Here is a 21,771-nt window from a genome sequence, read left to right as displayed (position 1 = left end):
TGTTTAATATGTGGTAATACGAAACAAATATAAAGCAGGGATAGAAAGCCGCATGTTACAGGATCTATTGTCTTGTTTGGTGGCTGGCAGAATGTGTGAGGCTCTGGCTATCCTATACTGACCAGATAACTTCCTACTAACATTGGTGCAAGCTGGGTTAATCTTAAAGCTGTTTCATCCTTACTGCTTTGCTGAGAAGTACAAAAGTTCACAAGACTGTGAATTTGCCAAAAATAAGGTGATATCCCAAAAGGGATGTCTTTTCAGATTCTCAAAATTGGAAGACCTCACCACAATGACACTGGCGATGTTGCGGCTAGTGCATAGTAGTAATGTAGTTGGCTTGCTGCTTCTCTTAGAGACAGATCATCTCTTTATTATTGGCAAAAGTATTACATATATATATATATATGCATATTGTTTCCCTTTTTGTGAACTCTAAATAGCAAAAAGCTAAAGACTGTTGGGAGTTCATGTTTGCTACCTCCAAATACGGCACAGAAGACTGTGTATATGTGTGCATGTAGCTTTGTCAATATGTATATATATAAAAACATACATGCCCACACACAGAGTTTAGTTTTAACTTACTTTAAAGCATGTAAGTGTATTTGTGAGATGGAAACTAACAAAATCCATAATGAAGTCCCAGCTCCTCCTAAAATTTGAGAACAGAAAGCCCTTTTCCAAATTTTCATGTATGGAAATACCAGATGAGTCAATGGGTGTTCTCCATGATAGGAGCTTCCAGGACTTTCTCTATGTCAGCAGCATTGCCTTATAACGTATTTTTAAAGGTTGCCCAGCATCCACAGCCACCACTGAATTAAATTTTGGTGCTCAGTAGCCCTGAAACTGGGCTTATGGCTTTCATGATTCTTCAGAAAAGGCAGTCACACAAAAACAGTTTAGGGAAATTAACATCTGGCATTTGGGTTAATATGAGATTTGCTCAAGGTGACAATTCCTGGTAAAAATTATCCTGGAGAGGAAAAACAAAAAAAGAAAGAAAGAAAACCTGACTTACTCATAGTGTAATAACACTGTGCTTGTAAAATGCTTTTAACCACAAACAGTTTGGAGCAACTAACTGCAATCTATTAAGTTTCAGCTCACAGGGATTTTATTTTTTCCTCAACCCTTTATTGTACGTTGTATAAGTATTTATAGAAAATTCACAAATCTACTGAATTTATGAGAAATATCTAGCTTTCTGTGGAGAAACCAAATAACACCCAACTATAGGTCCTAAGGTAGATCTTGGAAATTAAAGAAAATTTTCAGTGTTAATTGATGTATATGTTCTACAGTATTATTTTTCATTGTCCTGGGAGTTATTTCTTTTTAACTTCAGGGGCAAATCCAGATTGATTTATAAAAGTAACACTGTGTAGGACACTGGAACTTTTATGTCATTTCTTGCTTTGGGACAAATCAAACAAGCAAAACTTTTCTTAGAAAGTATATCTATGCAGAACAATACATTTTTCAATACCTAGCTTATATGGCAGAGATAACATATAAAATACATTTATCCATCTTGAATATTAGCAATATTTTAATACTGTACTGGTATTTATAACCACAATAATTCTTTCTTTATCCACACAGACCTTTCAGAGGTTTCAATGAGAACTGAAACCTGTTCATCTCAGCAACAATGGAGCTAATCTGTTTTTGCAAATGAATAAAAAATCCAATAAATTCTTCTTGCAATAACATCCTCATGTATTTTTCCATCTCAGTTTTAGGATGTGGTTATGTTTTCTGATGTGCAGTAAGCTATGTTGTTTGGATAATCTGTTTGGGAAGTCAAAAAGTGATGAAATCTAATGACTAAATCGCATGTTTCATGGACTTGCCCATTATCTGTTATTATACTTTCATGGATTTATTAAATATTTTATAGCTAAGGCTTATTTCACATAGTATCATACTATGTTAGGATAGCATTTATTGTATCTAGAAATAGAAGTCTGTTTAATGGCTGCAAGTGTTGTATAATGCTGCTTGGAAGCTAGTTAGAGGCAAATATTATTCGCTTTGAGACTGTGATGGTTTCAAGCCTTATTAAAGGATTCATCTTGTATTCTTCCTGCCCCTGTTATTCCTTTTTTTTGTTGTTGTTGTTATGCTGGACATAAGCAGATAAATTTTTCACAAGATGAAACCTCTATTGAAGATTTTTTATTTTATTTTCCTGTCAGGTATGCTGTCAAAACAATATTGTCAGAAGACATAAGAGATGGGGGTGTGGAGGTGAAGACTTGACATTTCCTCACATGGTGGGGCTTGTTCCTCCAGCTAACAAGTCTGAGATTGCAGGAACAGAAGAGAAATGAGCTACTTGGTGAACCAAGTGTCAATAGTATAACACCTGGGAGAAGAGAAAGTGGGAATGGGAGACAGATCTAGCTTGGTAATCACTGATGATTTTGTCACCTAATCCTGAACAAAATTATCTTCAGCTTGGGCTAACTGATGGAATCTGGCCCTGTGAAGATTTAAAAGAAAACGTAGGTAGTGGATTGTAGTACTTGGAAGCGTCTCTGCCTACTTCATTTGTCAAGAGGATATTGTTAGGCTTGGTTTCCTTTTTATGCAAACATTGATGGGATATCATTTGAGATGATGGGTGTTGTGCCTACTCTGTAATTTGGGGATGTGCTAGAATTTGTCTCTTTTAAGGTTGAGTGCAAATATTGTTTTATAAACTGTGGATAATCAAGCAATTAATTAATTAATTAATTAATAATTAATGAATAAATGGGATTAGCTCTTCCCCAATAAGGAACTGAAGCAGTATTAGCCTGATGTGGGCTGATCAAATGTCACCTGTACTATGTATTCCAGCTAAAAACAAAAGTGTATTCTTGAGTTTTAGAAATAAATTACTATCTCAGTCCTTATGTAAATTCTCCCAGTTTCAATGGATTTGAGGGGATTACAGGATTAATTTTATTATTTGAAGATATACAGCAGTAGAACAGTATCTGGAGTTTGTGTTAAGGAATGCAGTAATTTATCTAACAATGTTATGGCAAAATTCTTACCTGTTTGGTATTGATGGTGTTTAAGAATCTATGACTGTGTCCTAAATGTTTACTTAGGTATAGGTACCTCTGAATTGCAAACTTAAATCCTATAGGTGTCACAGAACTCATGGTCCATATAGATCTGAGTCTACACTGACCTGAAAATAGATGCCACAAAAGGCCTGGAATTGAAAATACAATCCCTCATGCTTATTTTTTTACGTTAGGTGCATCCTTGAAACAGAGTCTAAGGCACTGCTGGGAAAGAGGAAATTTTGTTTATAGCATATATTAAAGATTCTGTGTAACAGAGTTCATGATTCTTAAGCCTTTGGTCTTCCCATTTACTTTTCTTGGGGTAAATTCAGACAGGAGTTTTTGCCTGCTACAGAGTGGCGGGAACAATCAGAAATCAAGACCATCCACAACATTCTAGACTCTCCAGATTAAACCTGATGCATATTTTGCAGGAAAAAGTATGAGTAGGTATTAAAATTAATTACTAATACTGCTGAAATTTAGCATATTAATAGAATAAACTAATTAAATTCTTCTAGTAATAATGAAGATATTCTAGCATATAACATTGTCTTACAGTTCTTGGGGCTTGGCATATCGGAGAATGAAGCCAAAAAACATACTTCAGAATACTTTGGAAGCATGACATGCAGAACAACATATTCATGCTGTAAAGCTTATCTGATATCTCCAAAAGATTTCTAGGAACCCTGTTCCTGGGTATACAAAGGTGTTAAAAATCTTCTGCTGATACTAAGGTAACTGGAAGAAGGGGAAAGAAGTGGAAGGACTCAAGAAGACGGACAGGGTGATTAACCTCAGTTGCCAAGAGTGATTTGGAGTCTTCTGAAGATTCATTCTGAGAAATAAACCATACTGATTTGATTAGATTAAAGAGGTCTGACAGATTAATTTAAAGCAATCTATACCAACCCTATCGGATGAAAAGGTGATGTGTATTCTGGAATAGGACCTGTATTAGATAAAGAGATGGGTGAAATGACCTGAGTAGTTTAATCAGGCTGTCCAATCCTACTGTATGGGTTCCTCAAGTAGTTGATGTTTGCCTGCCTGATAAACTAGATTTGCACATAAATTCTTCATTGCTTTACGAATTGATTTCTCAGTAGCTTTTGCTGTTCTAAGCAGATAACTAACATTGTGACAAATGGCTGTGCACTTATTAGATCTGTCATTGTCCCAGAGAGAACATGGGTAGAGGTTCCTCTCTGAAGTCAGACTTGCAGAAATTATCTCAAAGACCTGCAGCCCCAATTTCCTCCTGGATGGAGGGAGAATAGAGGGTTCTGTACCAAAAAGAAAATGGTATCATTTCAAGATTTAAGACTTAAAAAGGACCACTGAAAGACACATGAATGGATCAGAGGTGCATTAAACTCAGAAACTGTAAAAGAGGTACTCTGGGACACACCCATCCATGAGGATTTTGGAAAGAGGAAAGATAAAACAAGGGTTAGATGGGTGAATATTCTGAATGTGCCTCCCAGTTTTTATAGAATGATATAACTGAACTGTGTTTAACTCAATTTAAATTTTTACTTTGTGGTTGACCTTTTCCAGATTAATGACACAGTTTCAGTGGTAGGACACAGAAGATTTGCCAGTTGCAGTGATTAAGTAAAAACATTAAGAGAAACTATATATATTGTTGCCTAGCAGAGAACCAAAACATTTTTTTCATGAAAGCCACATGAACTTATTTTCCAGGTCTTAAAAATGGCTGTGCATGGGACATCAATAGAAAGGAACTGGCAGAGAGAAGTGATTTGTAGTAGTTGCACTTTGGATGGTGATGATAATTATTATAATATCCCCAAATACTTCTCATATGAAAAACATGTATTTATATATTTGAAAAATAGTGCCAGAGTATTAGGGTCACACTCCAGCTAGATACTTTAAAACATGCTTCGCTACTGACTTTAATTACTGCCTCTTTCAGATCTTTCTACCAATTTCCAGATGTTACCTTAAATCTGATATAGATAAATGAAGGCTCTTAATCTTTTCCCTGTTAATCTCTTTTACCTTCTCTCTAGTCAGTACGAATAACACCAATCTGCTTGCTCAGTCCCAGACCCTTGGCATAACCTTTGGGTTGGGCTTTATTCCAGACCTTCACATCCAGGCTCCATCTGCGTCTTTGCCCTGTGAGGCCTCCATTCTGAGCTGGGATGAATCTGTCTCTGAATGTGTCTGTCTGTGCACCCTAATTATATCTAGACAACAAAAGCATATAGTTTGGGTTAGATTAATTTTTAGTGGGCCATAGCTGAATAAAGCGAATGTCCATATGAGACGATGAAGGTGATGATAATCAAGGATTTAGCAACATGAAATAATAGAAAAGGTGGAATACAAAAGATGATCTGGAGAAGGAATTTTTAGGAACATTTTGAGAAGTCTAGACAACAAGATTTGTTTTTATTCTATCTGGAGTTGATAACTTTTTCTCTCTTTTTTTTGTAATTAAAAAAAAAATCTGAAGAAACACATATCCACAATTTTTGATCGTACCTCTGGATTCAGCTCCCAAACTCTGGAAGCACCATGCTGAGGAGGATGCACTCTTTAGAACAGAATGCATGTGTTGGAGGAATATGTGGAGAAAAGAAGTAAGCTAAAGTGTGAGTATTCAAACAACACTGCAGCATTTACACTAGACAAGGAATGGGGGCAGTAAATAAAAACTAAGTTGGAGGATCTTGCTAACTTTTGCTAATAGAGGGAATGAGCTGAATGTGGCAGTTCAGATTTTCTTCAGTTTTCAAAGACTTTGAACTGTGAGAGTAGGCCACCACCCCTGCAGAGCAGGATGTGTTAATGCCCTAGTAAGCAGATTTGGTATCCTATTGCTTCTGAATCAATAAATTTTGTAAAATACCAGGGCAATTCCTTCCTTTAGGTGACACTGGAAGATAATAATCTTTCAATACAGACATTTTATTTTTGAAATATGAAATCATTTGGCGTATGAACTGAGTAGGTGTTTGTTCATTTCATGTTTATGACATAGAAGGACTTGAAATTATGTGTGAAAGAGAGAGGGGAAGAAAGGCCTCTAATTTGCTTGTATATTGTATTTTAAATGCTCTATTATATTTCTGTGTGAAAAGAAAAGAGCTTATAATAATCATTTTTTTAATTTTTAATTCTATGTAAATGATAAAAACATAAACTTCTTTCTTAAGCAGGAATTACTCAGTTAACTTGTCCTCTCATTTCTTTGAAACTTGATTCCAAGACCATCTGTCCTTTCCTAAAGGTCTTCAAGTAACTCTAGTAGCTTCCTCTTTTTTCTTTTTCCTTTTTTTTTGTTGTTTGTTTGTTCATTTTGTTGGGTTATTTATATTTTAAAAATATTTTGATATTGGTGCATTTAGCAAACTGAAAATACAGTCGCTGTATCCCTCATAAAGGTAACTATAGAATATGTACGTGCAAGGAATGTATTTAAGAAATATATTTAGTCTGCTCCAGGAATATATCTAGTGCACAATCATGTATCTTGTGAATGAGTGTTGTAATTCCTTCTCAAATGGAATTCTTCCTGCTTGAAAATTGCCACTTCAATGCAAGCCGAAGTAATTGTAGGCTGGTGGAGCCAGAGAATTCAATTTCTTCAACACCAGGGCTATAAATATGAGGTATCAGTTTGTATTTGCAGATTATTTTTTTGTTTTGCTTGTATGGGTTACACTTAAAATCAAAAGGGATTTTTATTTATTTGAAAAAGGCTGTGAATGTTATTATGTAGATTACCTGAATGAATACAATTTCTTCAGGCAGACAAGTAACATACATTTATCTTGTGTTTCCAGATATTTTCCTATTCTCTGGCAATTTGAAAAATAAAGTTCTCATCTGCCTGTTAAAAATGTATTGGTCTACATCTTGCTATGATAAACAAACAAACAACCTATATGAAGTCTGATTTTTATTTTTTTACTTTTTGAAAAAATATTCTAACAAGCTGTGTTGTCTAGATATCCAAAATCTCCATGTGCTATTCACTGCAAAGGTTAACCCAATTTCAGAAAGACTGGAGTTGTTAGATTTCATGGGCATTACTTAAGTAAAATTACCATCTAAGTGAAATGGGAAAACATCACATGAAAAACAAACAAAACTGTCTTGTAAAAAGATGTCTTAATACCAAATGAAACAAGAATATCATTGAGTCCAGTTAAAAATCGAGGTGAAAAATTGGAAGAAATTTGCAGGGAACTTTGCCATTTTGTTTTACAGAAAATGCATGGATGTGTTCCCATTTCTGTGGAAAATTTTGGAGGTACCTCACATAATTTATAATTGATTTTCCACTAAACTGTTGAAAAATCTTTTTTTACTTCTGCTGCTAAAGTGCAGCACCAGCAAAAATCCACAGAACATCTTGGCAAATTCTTCAGAAATTAACTCTACCTCAAAAACTTGAAAGTATGATGTCTTTTTTCTTTTTCTTTTTTCTTTTTTTTTTTTCATTTGAAAAAGAGAATACCCTGAGTGTGTGGAATACATTAGCTCCATAATTCAGTAAAAGGCCATAGTACTATAGTTATAGCAATGCATTTTAGCAGAACTTTTCAAATTAGACTTTGAGGTAAATTTTATACTTTTTAGATTTGAAATATAATAGCACTTTTTTAGAGTTCTTGGACCTAATCTGTGGTTTAGATGCCATGTATCAACAAGTGTCAAACCTGCAGTTGGTTTGCTGTTTCCCAGATTTCTGAAAGTCTGGATATTAAAAATTCTTAAAGAATCATCTAATGGGTTTTATTATAATATAATGAGTCTTTTAGCTCGGAGTTGTTGGCAATTTTCTATAGCACCAAAAAATGTTTTATGATCTGGAGAGCAGTAAAGGAAATCAAAGGTTTTGTTTACTGTATGAGAACTTTGCCTACAGCTTGGACGTAGTAGAAGGAGTCATTAGAATTAACTTTAATTAACAACTTCACCAGGAGGATTAAAATCAAGGAAAATGGCTAGATATGTTTCCTCTACAGTATAGTTCTAGCTGCCCTGTTTGAGGTCCCATATTTAACATAGAAGGGAGTGAGGGGTATGCTTTTATTGCTCACATTGTAACTGTGCTTTGGAGGAAGCAGTCTTCAGCTAAAGCCAAAGGTCCTTTGGAAGTAAACAGATGTTGCTGCTGGTGAAAGCGGGACCAGCATTTCCCCCTCAGGTTCCACAAAAACTAACCTGGAACCATTCCCAATGCAGTATTCTCATTTTTCAAAACTATCTCCACAGCATCTTTTGCAAAATGACTTAATCCATAGGCTTCAGAAACAGTTAAATGTAAGGGTTTCACTTGCTTTCACAAGGTACAGGCAACAAGCTACTCTTTATCTCCTAAAGCGTTTAAGAGTATGTTTAGTTTAGCTGTAGTATTAGATCTGAGCATTGCTTTGATGTGAAAAACCTTCTATGGTGTACATGATTACTTTCGCTGCTAATAGATTTATACGTTTTACTTGTCAGTGGTGAGATTTTCAGATACTCTTTAAAGAAATATATCTATTTTCTGTCATTTAATTCCATGGAATTAAACCTTGAAATGCACTGTTTAAGAGACATATATATGCTTATGTTTCTTATTTTCTAACAGCTAATATTAGATTATGTATATTATGGTGCTGAGACCTAGCTTCATCCAAGTTTATTTTCAAAATGCCTATTTCTATCTCTGTCTTAATAGAGATCCGAGGATGAATATTGTCATGTTTTATGAATTGAAAACCTTCAAATACATGGTAGAATATTAACAGAAAATTCTCAACTGAAATGCTAATTCGCTGACAATATCATATACACATGACATCCAAGGCAATATTGACCTTCTGTATGTAAATGTTGCTTAAAGCATATGAATTATAGCATGTTTTGTACTTCAGACAGAATATATCTGGTTTAGAGATCATTTAGAATTAAGAAGTGGATTCCTGCCTTCAAGATTGATTATTTAGTGACTAATTTTGAACAAGTCCTTCTTGATCTTTTATATAAAATTTGGGTATTTTTTTCCTTGTAGTGACTAATCTGCCTTCTATACCAGGTATATCTATTATTTATACCTTTGGTCCCAGGAATATACATTAGCTTGAATGAGGTCACTCACTTAAGCTTTAAACATTTGTTTATATGATGCTGATCAACTGAGCTTCATCATATTCAAGATAACTCCTGTCTATTAGAGGCAAGGATGAAATCATGCCTCAGGTTAACAATCCGTTCTAGTATTATTTCATGTTTCAAACTAGTTTACAGAGAATCTTCCATCCTCTACGATATGATTTAATGATTCAAGCTTTCTATGCTCAGAAATTTCTGCTACAGTGTACTTTGGCTGTGAAGCTTCTCACGCTGGTATTTATAAATGTGACATGGTTCCATTTACTAAAACCACAGTGGAAGCTCATTTGATTTATATATCTTATTTACAATTATGTAGGCTGCTAATTCTACTTCTAATTTTCTGAGCTGCAAGCCTTGATGGATACCATAAAAATGGTCTTTTGGGTTATTAATTGATTAATTCTATAATAATCTGATGCCACCGTATAATTAAATTGTTCTGTATGTTCACAAAGACAGGGAAAATTAGCGGCAATAGAACTCTCATCCCGTCCTCCCTCTATTCAAAAAAAGGACATTATATTCATTTTTAAATTACCGTATCCCAAGGAAAAGTTGCTGTGTAACTTCTGTTTTCCCCTCCACAAAAAAAAAAGTTAAGCAGACAGTTAAAAATGAAGGGCTAAAGAGGAATTTTAGAGCTCCTGAAGATGACTTCAATACACAGGAAAATACACCAGTCTGAATTATCTTCCTTTTTTACCTCTCTATTTTCACCTGCTCTATTGTCCCTTAGGCATACAATGTCCTTCTAGTTCAACTGGCCCTTTTTTCTTTATACTTTAATTTCACCTTGCCTTCACCTTTATTACTCTTTTCTGCTACACACTTTACAAATACTATTCTATTCTTTTGGAGTCAGTTGTCCTCTTTGACCCAAATTTATACACAACATTAAAATTCTGCAACATGATTTGAGATACGGAAGAAAAATCATTTGTGTTTTGTACAGGGACAAATAAATTATTCTCACTTATTCATGTGCTATAGAAGTTGAAAGTAGAAATAGTTTAAGATCTTTTGACATGTTAGAGATACTGCAAGAAAATTCTGACATTTTCCATTATAGATTACTTTTTATATTGTTTATAACCTTGCTAGGATTAATCTGCTTAGGTTGGCATTTTGTTGTCTGACGGGCCAGATTTGGTCATTGTAACTTTCATTTTCTCAGAATATGTTTTATACATTCTTGTTTTATACTTGTTACCATGACAATGATCATGAGTCCACACTTTGAAGCAGGGACTTGTTATTTGCTAGAAGAACTGTCTGAGTTTTAGATATGGGCCTTTTACTATACCTCAAAAATTTGTCCAGCTTTGGCCAACTTGCAGTTCTCTGAATAGTCTTAATTTACACATCCTCAGTACAGTTTTGCTAATGGATTTTCACACACATTTTATGAATATTCACTGTGCCTTAGGAATGCCATGTATGCTCAGAGAACCAATTGACCATTAAAACTGCTTGAAACATCTTCAGTCACATTGAGAAAATGATTCTAACATACTCCCCATGCAGTTGTTTCCAGGACACAGCACGATGAACAGTGTCTACACCATGCAACATTTTAGTGTTTTCTATGCTAGCTTGAGATGACTGTCTATATCTGCATTGGACAGTGAAATATGGCTATTCTTGCCTCTATATAGGGCTATACGGCACTTCTATCAATCCTGGGTTAGGTAGTAACAGTTTAGGTATGTGTATTTTTCTACCTTACCTGCTGTTTGTCCACAGCCTTTCTGTATTCACCATACTTCTGCTCTTGCTCCTGAAACATCATGGGTAAGGCAGAGGGGAGGAAGGGTGTTCAAGAAGGAACAGAGGAGGCTAAGGCTGTACTGTCAGAATCTTGGAGGAGGAGGGAGAACAGTTTCGCGGGGACAGCATGTAGGTGAGCTGAGCAGGAAAGTCTCTAGAGACTGGGACAGGAAGGCCTGTAAACACAAGCAAATGTCTGAGAGATTCTAGTCCCTTTGTTCCTGTGTTGTCTGTTAAGTAGGTATGGAAATCCTTAGAAGATGTCATGTCTCGGCATTCATTGGTGTTAAGCTCAGACAGAGGGTGAGAAGTTTCTGCTTTTGCCATTTACTGTGTTAGCTCAGGTCGTAGATGACTGTGTTGTGATACTAAAAGTCGTGACTCAGTTGAGGACCAATAGACTACTTCAGGTTGGACCTCTAGTTTTTAACGTAAATTTCAGGAAATTACAGTGAAAAATACTGCAGGCGTGTAAGAGTCACAGAGTCAAATACTTTGAAGTTGTGTTCACATTGAAGATGTTTGCTCTGTATCCAGTACACTTGTGTTTGTGTATTGCAATGATGCTTTTAACTGTGCTTTTGAATGCTAAACACTTTTTGTCGTTCTACTGATGAGGCAAATGTATTAATAAATAGTAGGACAAAAGCTGGATATTTTGACTGTTAGAAAGCGTGGATTAGATGACATTGGATTCTGTATATCCAAATAAGATGTAATTTAGATTTTTGTGATGCTTTACTATGTCTGAAAAATGACAGGGAAACATTTTTTTTACATTCCATTCAAATGATCACCTTCAAGTTTCTGTGTCAATTGCTTAAAATGAACAGGATAGCCCATACTTTTCAGAGCTATTGTTTCACAGTCCCGTTATCCTCCAGAAGAAAAAGAATGGTTTTGTACAATAAGCATGTTGTGTATTTGATATTTTGCTAACAATGAGAACGAGACAAAAACTGAGGTACTGGTTTACAAGTACAGAAAACACATACTGTAGCTACTAGACTGCAGACTGCATAAGCTCTCTGTTTTACCAGGTATGCATTGCTACACAAGTAGATGAGCAAGGTAAAACACTTGGTGCTGTGGACCCAACATATATATTATCCACATAGAAGTTATTGATGGCATGCACATTCCAAACTGGTGTCTAGCCCATGGCAGCTAAGATTATACAAAACCACAAAGGCTTTCATTCGGCTCTCCTATGGCCTTGCAGGACCACCAAGGCAAAATTTACGGTCATCTAGAAATGCTTCATAGAAAGGCTTGACAATGGCCATGTTTTCTGCAACCCTGGCCTTGGACTGAAAATGGATGCTAAGACTTCTTTCTACAGCAGGGACAGGATCATTCCTGGCATTTGGGTACCTTCGCATTACTGGAGACACTGTGTATCCCTGCACTGCTGAAACTTGAGGGAGTATCTAGATAAACATGTAGCCCATCTGTGGTTTGTATTCTTACCCTATCTGCTTTGAAACAGAATGGCATTTTATGTGTGGCAGAGCAGACAAAAACATTTCCATCAACCTGCAGATAACTGGTACTTGCTGTGTCCTATACAACCTCTGTGAGAACAGGGTGAGTGTTTTCTTTTGGCAGCTGTATACATAGCTCTTCACAGCAACTGAGAGTTGCTGGCACTCGTGTCTGGGACACTGTTTGTGCCTTCACTGATGATTGACATGACCACATTGAGTGTCCAGGAGCTGACTGTGTGAGATAAGAGGAATGAGATAGGCTGCTTGTTGATGCTTTTTCTACTGTGACAAATGACTGCATGAATGGAAAGTAATTGCATACAATATCTGTCCCTCTTTATCTCTCCTCTCCCTTCTGTCATTCTTTCCCTGGTGGCACTCCATCCACTATTCGTTTTGAGCAAGTATCCTCACTGATTCTGCATGCCCTGATAAACAGCAGTCAGTGCAATCACTTATGAACCTTCCTGCAATTCGGTGCATGCCTGTGACTGCTGTCCAAGCAGTCCTCCGAAAACTTTACAGGCCTGGGCCTGAACATTTACTGGAAAAAAAAAAAAAAAAAAAAAAAGTAGTTGACAAGCTGCAGCACACCAAAAGGTGCTTCCTTAATAAGGTGGGGGGGGGGGGGGAATTGATTGCCCTTCTTTTCACTAGGATATATGGCAGGACAGATGTGGATATGAGAACGGGGAAGCTATCATTTGGCTTTGCATGACTGAGTAAGACTTCAGAAAAAAGATGTCTGGACAGAGTCATCTGATTCCTCCCTATGGGGCAGAAAGGTGCCCTCAAAACAATCCTTTCTGCCCTAATTGAAACAAGACCTTCTCTCCTGTCCCCCCTATTTTCAGTACCTCAGTGAAATGATTAATCTGTCCTGTATTTATGCTTTTGGCTGAAACAACTATTCCTAGAGCTGCTACACCCTTCCAGACACCCTGCTACACCCTTAACGATGGGTCATTAACACCCCATGATTTGCATACACTGCCTTAAATGTCCTCACAGTGGGACCTCCTCTGTCCCAGCACTACCTCCATCCTCCCACTCACAATGCATTCAGCAGCCAAGCTCTCTGCATGCCTATTCCCCTGCAAAGTCCACTGTTCAACAGGCCATGGCCCAGGCATGTATCTTTAAGCAACAGCCAAAAATCTGAGTGGGAGGAACACCTGCAGCTCAATAGAAATGGGTTGGCAAATGTGTTCAAACAACAAAAAAATTATATTCCCTGAGAGGGCCAACATGACCCAAAACTTGTCAGAAGATGAAGAGGGAGGGAGATTTGCGGATGGGGGAGTGGATAGGAAAAAGAGAGAGAGAAGGAAGTAGGGGATCCAATATGCCCACCACTCAGACATTCCGCTGACATACCTTGCTCTCCTTGGGTCAATTTGGATGCCTAAGGAATGTGTTTCTGAGGACTGAGGATATTCATGTCAGGGGGACAGGGATCCCTTGTCAGGGTTCAGCTAACCTTTCTCCTCTGGTATCTCCTGCAGCTGGCTTGCCTGTTGCAACCTAGGAGCATGGAGACATACCTATCCTATGGGAGACCATAGGTGTGCCACAGGAGACACTGCTCACATAATTTCTCCAGAGCTTCCTGCTCTCAAGCCTCTGGGCAAATGTGCAGCAATTTGGTCCCTAGGTGGTCCAAGAACTGCTGTGGGATCTGCTGGTCCTATCTCTTCTTCCCATCATCTTCAGAACCCTCAGGCTTCGCAGCAGGTCATTGAGGATACGCATCTGGGACTGCCTCCTGACCGCGTCAGTGAAGGAGAAAGGGCTGCCACCAGGAGATCTTCACCAATGGACTATGAGGCACTAAGGAAAGAAAGTCTATTAGTCCTTGATACCCTGTGAAGATCCAACAAGGTTCTCTGTTGCCTATAGCCCTTCTTTACATTTACACCAGTAAGAGGTGCTAAACCTTGTGTCCTGCCATGTTTACAAGGGGGAATGGTCTTTGGACCATGAAACCGTGGAGGACTGCATTGCCATGACACGCTTTGTGTGTGGCATTTTTTGGTCACTAAGACAGAAAGAGGCAGTCATACAGGGTGAGGAATAGATTCTGACAGACCAAATTGCTGAGAGCATGACTGAATTATGTGCAAAGATATTAAAGCCTCTACAGAGAAATCAAAAATCATAGGATCGTAGGATTGGAGGGCTGGAGGGGACCTCAGGAGGTCATCCAGTTCAATGTCTGCCAGAAAATTATATTGGTAATTTAGAGATTTCCTCAGCTAATCTCTTTAGTACTCTTGAACCTAAAATATATAAGCTTGTGGGGTTGTAAATGATTAATTATCACACAGACTGCCTCATATCCTCCTTTGTTGCACATGGTGAATTTTCTATCAGTGATACTTTAAGAAGTAGATCTACAACTTGATTCATACCAAATGCCACTGAAATACCTATTGAACATTTCTGCTTTTCCTTGATCACACTTCACCATCCTGCTGTCTGAATCTAGCTATTGATTTATAATTCATTCACTGAGTTCATTTCTTCTATAATGTTTTTTTAAATGCCTTACCATTTTAAGTTTTTTGCTTTATAACCCGTTCATTTGACTTACTGACTTAATTACTCACTTATTTCAAATTGTGGTTTGTAATCATTCTCATTTCATTGTTTTTTAATTCCATATTCATATATGCATGCACACGTGCATATGCACATGTACTATATGTTTATGTATGTATGTGGGTGTAAATACAAAGCTTCTAGCATTGCTTACACAAAAAAAAATATCTTTTTTTTTTTTTTGAATTTGAGAATCTTGGTTTCTTGGGCATCCAGCAAGATATTCCTGAACAATTCCCAGTTGTTTTAGCCCTTCTTCAGTTAAATGCATGTTCCCAACTATAATCTCAGCTATTCCTCTAACTTTCAATAATTGCAGGTTTTAAAAGATCCAAGAGATATTTCAGGTTGGTGACATATCCTGTTTGCACTTAATAAATCAAACCTCATTTCATTAGGCAATTTTTCAATTTTTATAAAAGCTATTAACTGTTCCTTATTTATCATAATGAGGTCCATTATGGTGAGTAATTGATAATGGACTTTGATAATGGACTGGGGAGTCTGCACAGTCATCCATGAGTTTCTAATAACGAACAGGATATTGGATGTAAAATGTCACCACTGTCCAACCTGGTTTTCCACTGTACCTTTTAAGGAACACATTAGACGTGAAATGCAGTCTTCCAAAACCCAAAGGACCTACCCCATCAAGTTTATCTATTACTAATCACATAATTTGTCTTGTCCAGCAGGACTGCTTCCAGCTACTGTTATTGACTCTCCAGGCTCCAAACAATAGTATTCATAATACCTCTCAGCATACTAGTTTACTTTTAGGTTTGTTTTTAAAAATGATGCTTTTAGTTGGTTTATGTGCTTGGATAGGTATGTCTTATTCTTTCAACATGATTCTCTCTTTTCATGTAGTTTGAGTAGATTAAGTCTTCTTGACTACTTTATCTGTCATCCAGAAGATTGGTATTATTTTGCTGAGACAAAGGCCATAAAATCATGTGTTCTACTCTTTTGTTAAAGGTTACCTTTAGAGGTTACTATGTTACAGAACCAAAATCTTCCCTTACTTCACCCACTACCCCAACTATTGAATTCCATTATCATCTGTCTGTTTTCTAATCTTACTTGAAAAACAGATAAAATTTCTGAAGTATCAGCGCGCCTAGCTTTTTTCAGCTTTTCTCAGCTCCTTGGTTGATTAATGTTCTTAGTGGCTGAAAATCACCTGAAATAAATAATTATCCCTAACTTCAAAGCAATGCCTTCAGTGTTTCCTGTTGGATGGGAGAAATTATCCTGCTATCTGTGTTGTATTGTGGGATCCATCCAAGGCCCAGGCCCAGGATAGTGCTGGGGGCACTTCCGAGTACCCTGGTTTGAACTGAACATCATCTCTCCAAGTTTTCTTCCATTAAACTAATGAATTATTTCACACAGGCTGTACTTTTCCAGTGTCTAACTCAGCACCAGGTTGTTATTTGACACTTACAGCTGGGACAACAGACTTCAGAGACTGTTAAAATTGGCGGTAACCTGTGACATTATTATTTGTCATTGGAAGACTGGACAATCTGCTGTGATATTGACCTAGCTGATCCATTGGGAAATCCCATATATATATATACACAGTATATGAACTTCAGTATCATGGATTTCTCTTCCATTTTGGCTACTAGGTTGCACTTCATATAGATTAAATCATTTCTCTTTACAAGCAAGATACAGATTATGCTAGATTTGCTCATAGAAAATGATGACTGTTCAACTTTGTTGCTATAGCAAAAGCACATATATACAGCAAAGGATATAAACACTATTTTGCAAATTCTGATGGAAACTCTGCTGCTAGCTCTTCTAGTTATACTTCAGTGTCTGCATTAGCTAGCTCTTTTTCACCATTTAGTCAGTCCCATCCTGTGTCAAGAATTGTCGGTGAAGTTCAAACTCCAGATAAAGTTCACACACTTCTGGTTGTGTGTGTGAAAATCAGTGATGCATCCTGGTAATTGTTTATAAAAGGTACAAAGAGGACAATTTTTCTGGACTATATACTCAGCTCTTTCCTCTCATGTTGGCAGACTGTTCAAACTCCATCTTTGGTCTGTCCCTGTTTGCTGCCCTGCCTGCTCTATAGCCTGGTTCTGCTCCTTGTTGTGGAAGCATTTTGAAATCCTTATTCCTTTGTTTTCTGTGAGGCAAGATTTATAGGGAAGGTAATATCCTTTATTAGACCATTTGATTCATTTGGAAAAAATGGACATTCTTGCGGGGTCAGAGTCCCTTCATTACACTTGTTTTCTGCCTGCTTGGTTTTTCCATTTCTGAAAGCTCTGCTTAGAGAAAGCAGGCCTGCTCATTTTGTCCTTTTGAGTTGCTACATTTTCTTCCAGTGTAATAGAGAGAACACATGTACTTGTGCTCTTCTGTGGAGACTTGTGTGCTTGTTTTTCCAAAATCCAAAATAAAAATAATAAAAAAACAATTTTAGGCCAAACGTCTGTATTTTGGCCCCAGTATATGGAAACCTCACTCCCTCCAGGTTTTTTGGAAAAAGTCCTGGACTGATATGATCAACTTCTTTTTCTTAAAGGAAAAATAAAAATCTGGTGTACAAGTTAGTTACAAGGCAGAGAAAGACCGTATGGAGAATAACAAAGTATGTGTATTGTTTTAAAAATGAAAAATAGAAACATTCCAAATATTTGCAAATTATTTCTTCTGCTACTTACCCCCCAGGTAATGGAGAAATGATCTGTTTTGGGTAAGAGACTGTAGGTTGTGAATAATTTTAAGGTCCAATGCAGCCCTGAATTCCAGACCCATCCAACTTCTCAGATGTCTAACAGAGTTTATGTAAGTTTTGACTGAGTTAAATGCCAATATATTTTTGTTTGACAGCCTGACCTATACATTGTGGGCAAAGAGTTCTTGCACTCTTCTAGTAATCTCATTCTATGCTTTTCTCAGTCTGTTTACTTCTCCCTGAAATGATCATGACCTTCTGCCAGATTTTCTTGAAGGTTATGCTAATCTTTATTGGCAAGAGAAACAGTAGCTGGAACAAAAAAGTGAAAGAGAATGCCACATGAGAATGAACAGCATGCAGAGCGTGAGAAGTTTCTGCAATAGCTGGAACTGGAGCAGCTTTGTCAGCATGCAGTCCCTGGAGCAGTAAGTTGGGATGTACAGACTGAAATATCCTAGAATGAAATCTTAATTAATTTTCTGGTTCTCAGTAAGGTATTTGGGATAAATCCTTTGCTAAGGCAGGTGGGGGCATCTAAGGTACTTTGTATGAAATTTTACCCATTTCACGCAGCCCCTCATTTGGCCCCCAAGCGTGGTTTTTTTTTTATTTTAAATCAAAATGAATGTGTATATCTGTCTGTCTGAAAAAAATGTAGAAAGTTCTCTATAGCCATGTCTCTCTTGCTTGAGTGTTTTGTGTTATACACACATAGAAATGGCAAATGTGTTTATGAGCAGGGTCAGAATAACTTCCCCATAAAACTTTCTGACCTGATCTCAAATAACCACAGCTTAAAATATTGCCAAAATTAAGCTACCTCATGTTAGAATCATGCTGCTCAGTGTGTTTAACAAGATGGGAGTAATCTAATGGAGTTGGGGGGAAGGGGTTAATGACACTATTGTTGAGGGGCTGGAACTGCTGCTGCTTCCTAGTAGATCCCCAGCATTGCAGTTTAAGCTACTTCAGGCTCTTCAACATTACGACATCTGTAGCATGGTTCAGGGCCAAAATGCAAACAGTTATGTCACATCTACTTTACAAGATGGAACGTGGTTTAACCAAGTTGAGGGACAAGCATGCTGTAACGAGGCCCCACAATATGTTTGTTTTTGTGGAGCAGATGAACCCTAAATTAGTACCAGATGTCAGTACTAGACCTGCTGTATAGGGAACACAGCAGGGAACTAGCAATTATGTAGGAGCCACTGTGAGGCCATATTTAAGGTTGCATTCTGTTTTTCACTTACAGTGAGAACTCAGTCTTTTCCTCTTACAGTAAAGCACCATATTGCTCCTTCCAGTGTAGGTTCATGTGTATATCTACTGTGGGATACTGAACTGTCTTGTGCTCTCAGTCCAAGGTACTTTTTGCCTTTGCACTGCTCAAACAGCCTATATATTCTCTATTTCTATTCGAGCTCTGCACTGAGGTCATGAAAAGTGGTGTGAGCTTCTTCCTTCTTGGTTTGCTTCTACTGCCTTTGGCTTCAGATGTAGCTCTGCTCACATCACAGGCTGCAATGTTTTTGGCCTTGCAATCATTTTTCTGTCATTTTGCTTGTTAGTTTGTTCATTAGTTACTAAGCAATTTTCTTTGTTTGCCTGGCCTTTTTTTGTTGCCAAGACCTTCCCTCTTGGCACACAAGGAAAAAAGGAGATTTTCAGTTTGAGTTAAGCCACGTGTCTTCCAATGGCCTTTAGTTCTCTGTTTCAGAATACTTTAGTTCCCTACCCCCCATGCCTTTTATGTGACAAGTCTTCAGGCTTGCACCTTTCATCACTTGTGTTGAGGATGTGTCCTTACTGTTACGAAAAAATCTCTGTTCTGGAGATTCTGCTACCTCAAAGTCCTTCACTAGGAAAGATCTTGAGAGCAGTCACTTGATCTTACCTGTAAATCCCTGAGCACATCTTCAGACACCAACAGGACAATTCTGAAGTCAAGGACTCCATACTCTTTTGTGTCCCATTAGTGTCTTAGTAGTTTTTCTTTGGTGAAACAGAATGCATGTCTGGGAGTTCAAGGAAGGTAATTCACTACAATATCTTCAAATTAATGTCCCTTGTTTCTTCCTTGCTTTTTAACTTCCATAACTTGGTGGTCCCACAGATTACATCTATAGTAATATAGAGTACGGGGACAAGATTTAGGATTTGACCATAGATTTACCTCTTGCAGCCCATTGTATTTAACTTATAGCACATACCTTTGCACAGCTTTGACTCGTGTCAAACAGTACTCTCCAAAGTAGTACTCAGTTGAGGTCCAGAGGATAATAAGGGCCAGGGACTGCTCCTAAAACATAATACAGATGAGACCACCTTGTTTTGGGTAGGTATAGACTGTAGCTATAAAGGGCACAGGTTTGCTCTTGAGAACATGCCACTTCTAAAGGCTGGAGGATGGTCCGTCCCTAAGCTTTTTTATTTATTAGTACAGCTGTAGCCACATCGCTCCTGAAGGGGCTAAGAAGTACACTTGTACCAATAATTCAGCCCAGATATATGGCAATATATGTGATAATGCAAAATAATCAGGAACAGTAGAAAAGCATTTTATATTCACCCACTGCAAAATTGCACTCCTTGATTGCCCAGAGACCAAGCATCATTCAGAAACTGGTCTCCTCCACTCACTTTTCTTTCATCTACTGGCAATTATTCTTCTAGTGACACATACTCACACACAGCATCAGAAAAGCTTCTTATTTTGCCAGAATGAGATTTTACTCCTCTCTTCACTCCTCTAACCATACCCAAAGGGACTCTTAGGCTATTAACCTTAAACTCCTATGCTATTAACCCTAATGAAGTCTTTATTATAATGAAGTCATAATTTTTTTTATTAGCGATGGGACTTCCATCAGTACCATTTAGCTTCTGGTTTTCTGGCTCCTCCTTGGACTCACCTCTTGAGTGAGAAACAAGTCTCACGGCATTTACACCTACATGTCTAAAGCTGACTCCTTTTCAGCCCCTCAGAATTGCAAAAGCCACTAATACCCTGTTCCCTGGGCTCAGGATTCACTCTTATGTGTGCCTACAGATCTCATTAGTCCTAGTCTTCTCTACAGGAAAGCAAGCTCAGTGGTAGATTGTACAGGTCAGAATTCTGGGATACGGTCACAGCATTGCAAGCTGTTACTCCTCTTCCTCAGGTCCAATGAAACTGCAGTGCAAAGACTTTTAAAGATAAGTGGCAATCTTATGAGCTACAGTGCTCGGAATTTTCTATATTTTCTTTTCTTTTCTTTTCTTTTCTTTTCTTTTCTTTTCTTTTCTTTTCTTTTCTTTTCTTTTCTTTTCTTTTCTTTTCTTTTCTTTTCTTTTCTTTTCTTTTCTTTTCTTTTCTTTTCTTTTCTTTTCTTTTCTTTCTTTTCTTTCTTTTCTTTTCTTTTCTTTTCTTTTCTTTTCTTTTCTTTTCTTTTCTTTTCTTTTCTTTTCTTTTCTTTTCTTTTCTTTTCTTTTCTTTTCTTTTCTTTTTTCTTTTCCTTTCCTTTCCTTTCCTTTCCTTTCCTTTCCTTTCCTTTCCTTTCCTTTCCTTTCCTTTCCTTTCCTTTCCTTTCCTTTCCTTTCCTTTCCTTTCCTTTCCTTTCCTTCCTTTCCTTTCCTTTCCTTTCCTTTCCTTTCCTTTCTTTCCTTTCCTTTCCTTTCCTTTCCTTTCCTTTCCTTTCCTTTCCTTTCCTTTCCTTTCCTTTCCTTTCCTTTCCTTTCCTTTCCTTTCCTTTCCTTTCCTTTCCTTTCCTTTCCTTTCCTTTCCTTTCCTTTCCTTTCCTTTCCTTTCCTTTCCTTTCCTTTCCTTTCCTTTCCTTTCCCTTTCCTTTCCTTTCCTTTCCTTTCCTTTCCTTTCCTTTCCTTTCCTTTCCTTTCCTTTCCTTTCCTTTCCTTTCCTTTCCTTTCCTTTCCTTTCCTTTCCTTTCCTTTCCTTTCCTTTCCTTTCCTTTCCGAAGCAATTTTATCTATGCTATAGTAAGCTTATGGTAAAAAT

At 37.3% G+C, this 21,771-nt stretch overlaps 2 protein-coding genes across 19 annotated transcripts in view; one reads left to right on the top strand and one right to left on the bottom strand.

Moving 5' to 3' along the window:
• The window catches only part of LOC308179268 (uncharacterized protein), a 47,690-nt gene extending 36,618 nt beyond the window's left edge, over positions 1-11,072 (bottom strand). For all 4 annotated transcript variants that reach the window (XR_013940305.1, XM_080559183.1, XM_080559185.1 and 1 more), the window contains exon 1: positions 10,945-11,072. Coding sequence is in view for 3 of the 4 variants with exons in the window: in XM_080559183.1 (XP_080415309.1) it covers positions 10,945-10,979 (35 nt within the window). In the remaining variant the exon portion in view is untranslated. The remainder of the gene's footprint in view (positions 1-10,944) is intronic.
• The window catches only part of LOC308179238 (uncharacterized protein), a 213,420-nt gene that overhangs the window by 86,271 nt on the left and 105,378 nt on the right, over positions 1-21,771 (top strand). For 3 of the 15 annotated variants that reach the window (XR_013940290.1, XR_013940295.1, XR_013940299.1), the window contains exon 1: positions 4,884-5,701. The exons of 5 other annotated variants lie outside the window; for them this stretch is intronic. The gene's annotated coding sequence lies outside the window, so the exon portion shown is untranslated. Of the gene's footprint in view, positions 1-4,877; positions 5,702-21,771 lie in introns of those variants that run through there. 7 more of the 15 variants (XR_013940297.1, XR_013940298.1, XR_013940302.1 and 4 more) reach the window with 6 other exon arrangements.

Source organism: Anser brachyrhynchus, assembly GCF_964034855.1.
Source record: "Anser brachyrhynchus genome assembly, chromosome: 1".
NCBI classification, from domain to species: domain Eukaryota; kingdom Metazoa; phylum Chordata; class Aves; order Anseriformes; family Anatidae; genus Anser; species Anser brachyrhynchus.
This window is presented reverse-complemented; position numbering and strand designations above follow the sequence as displayed.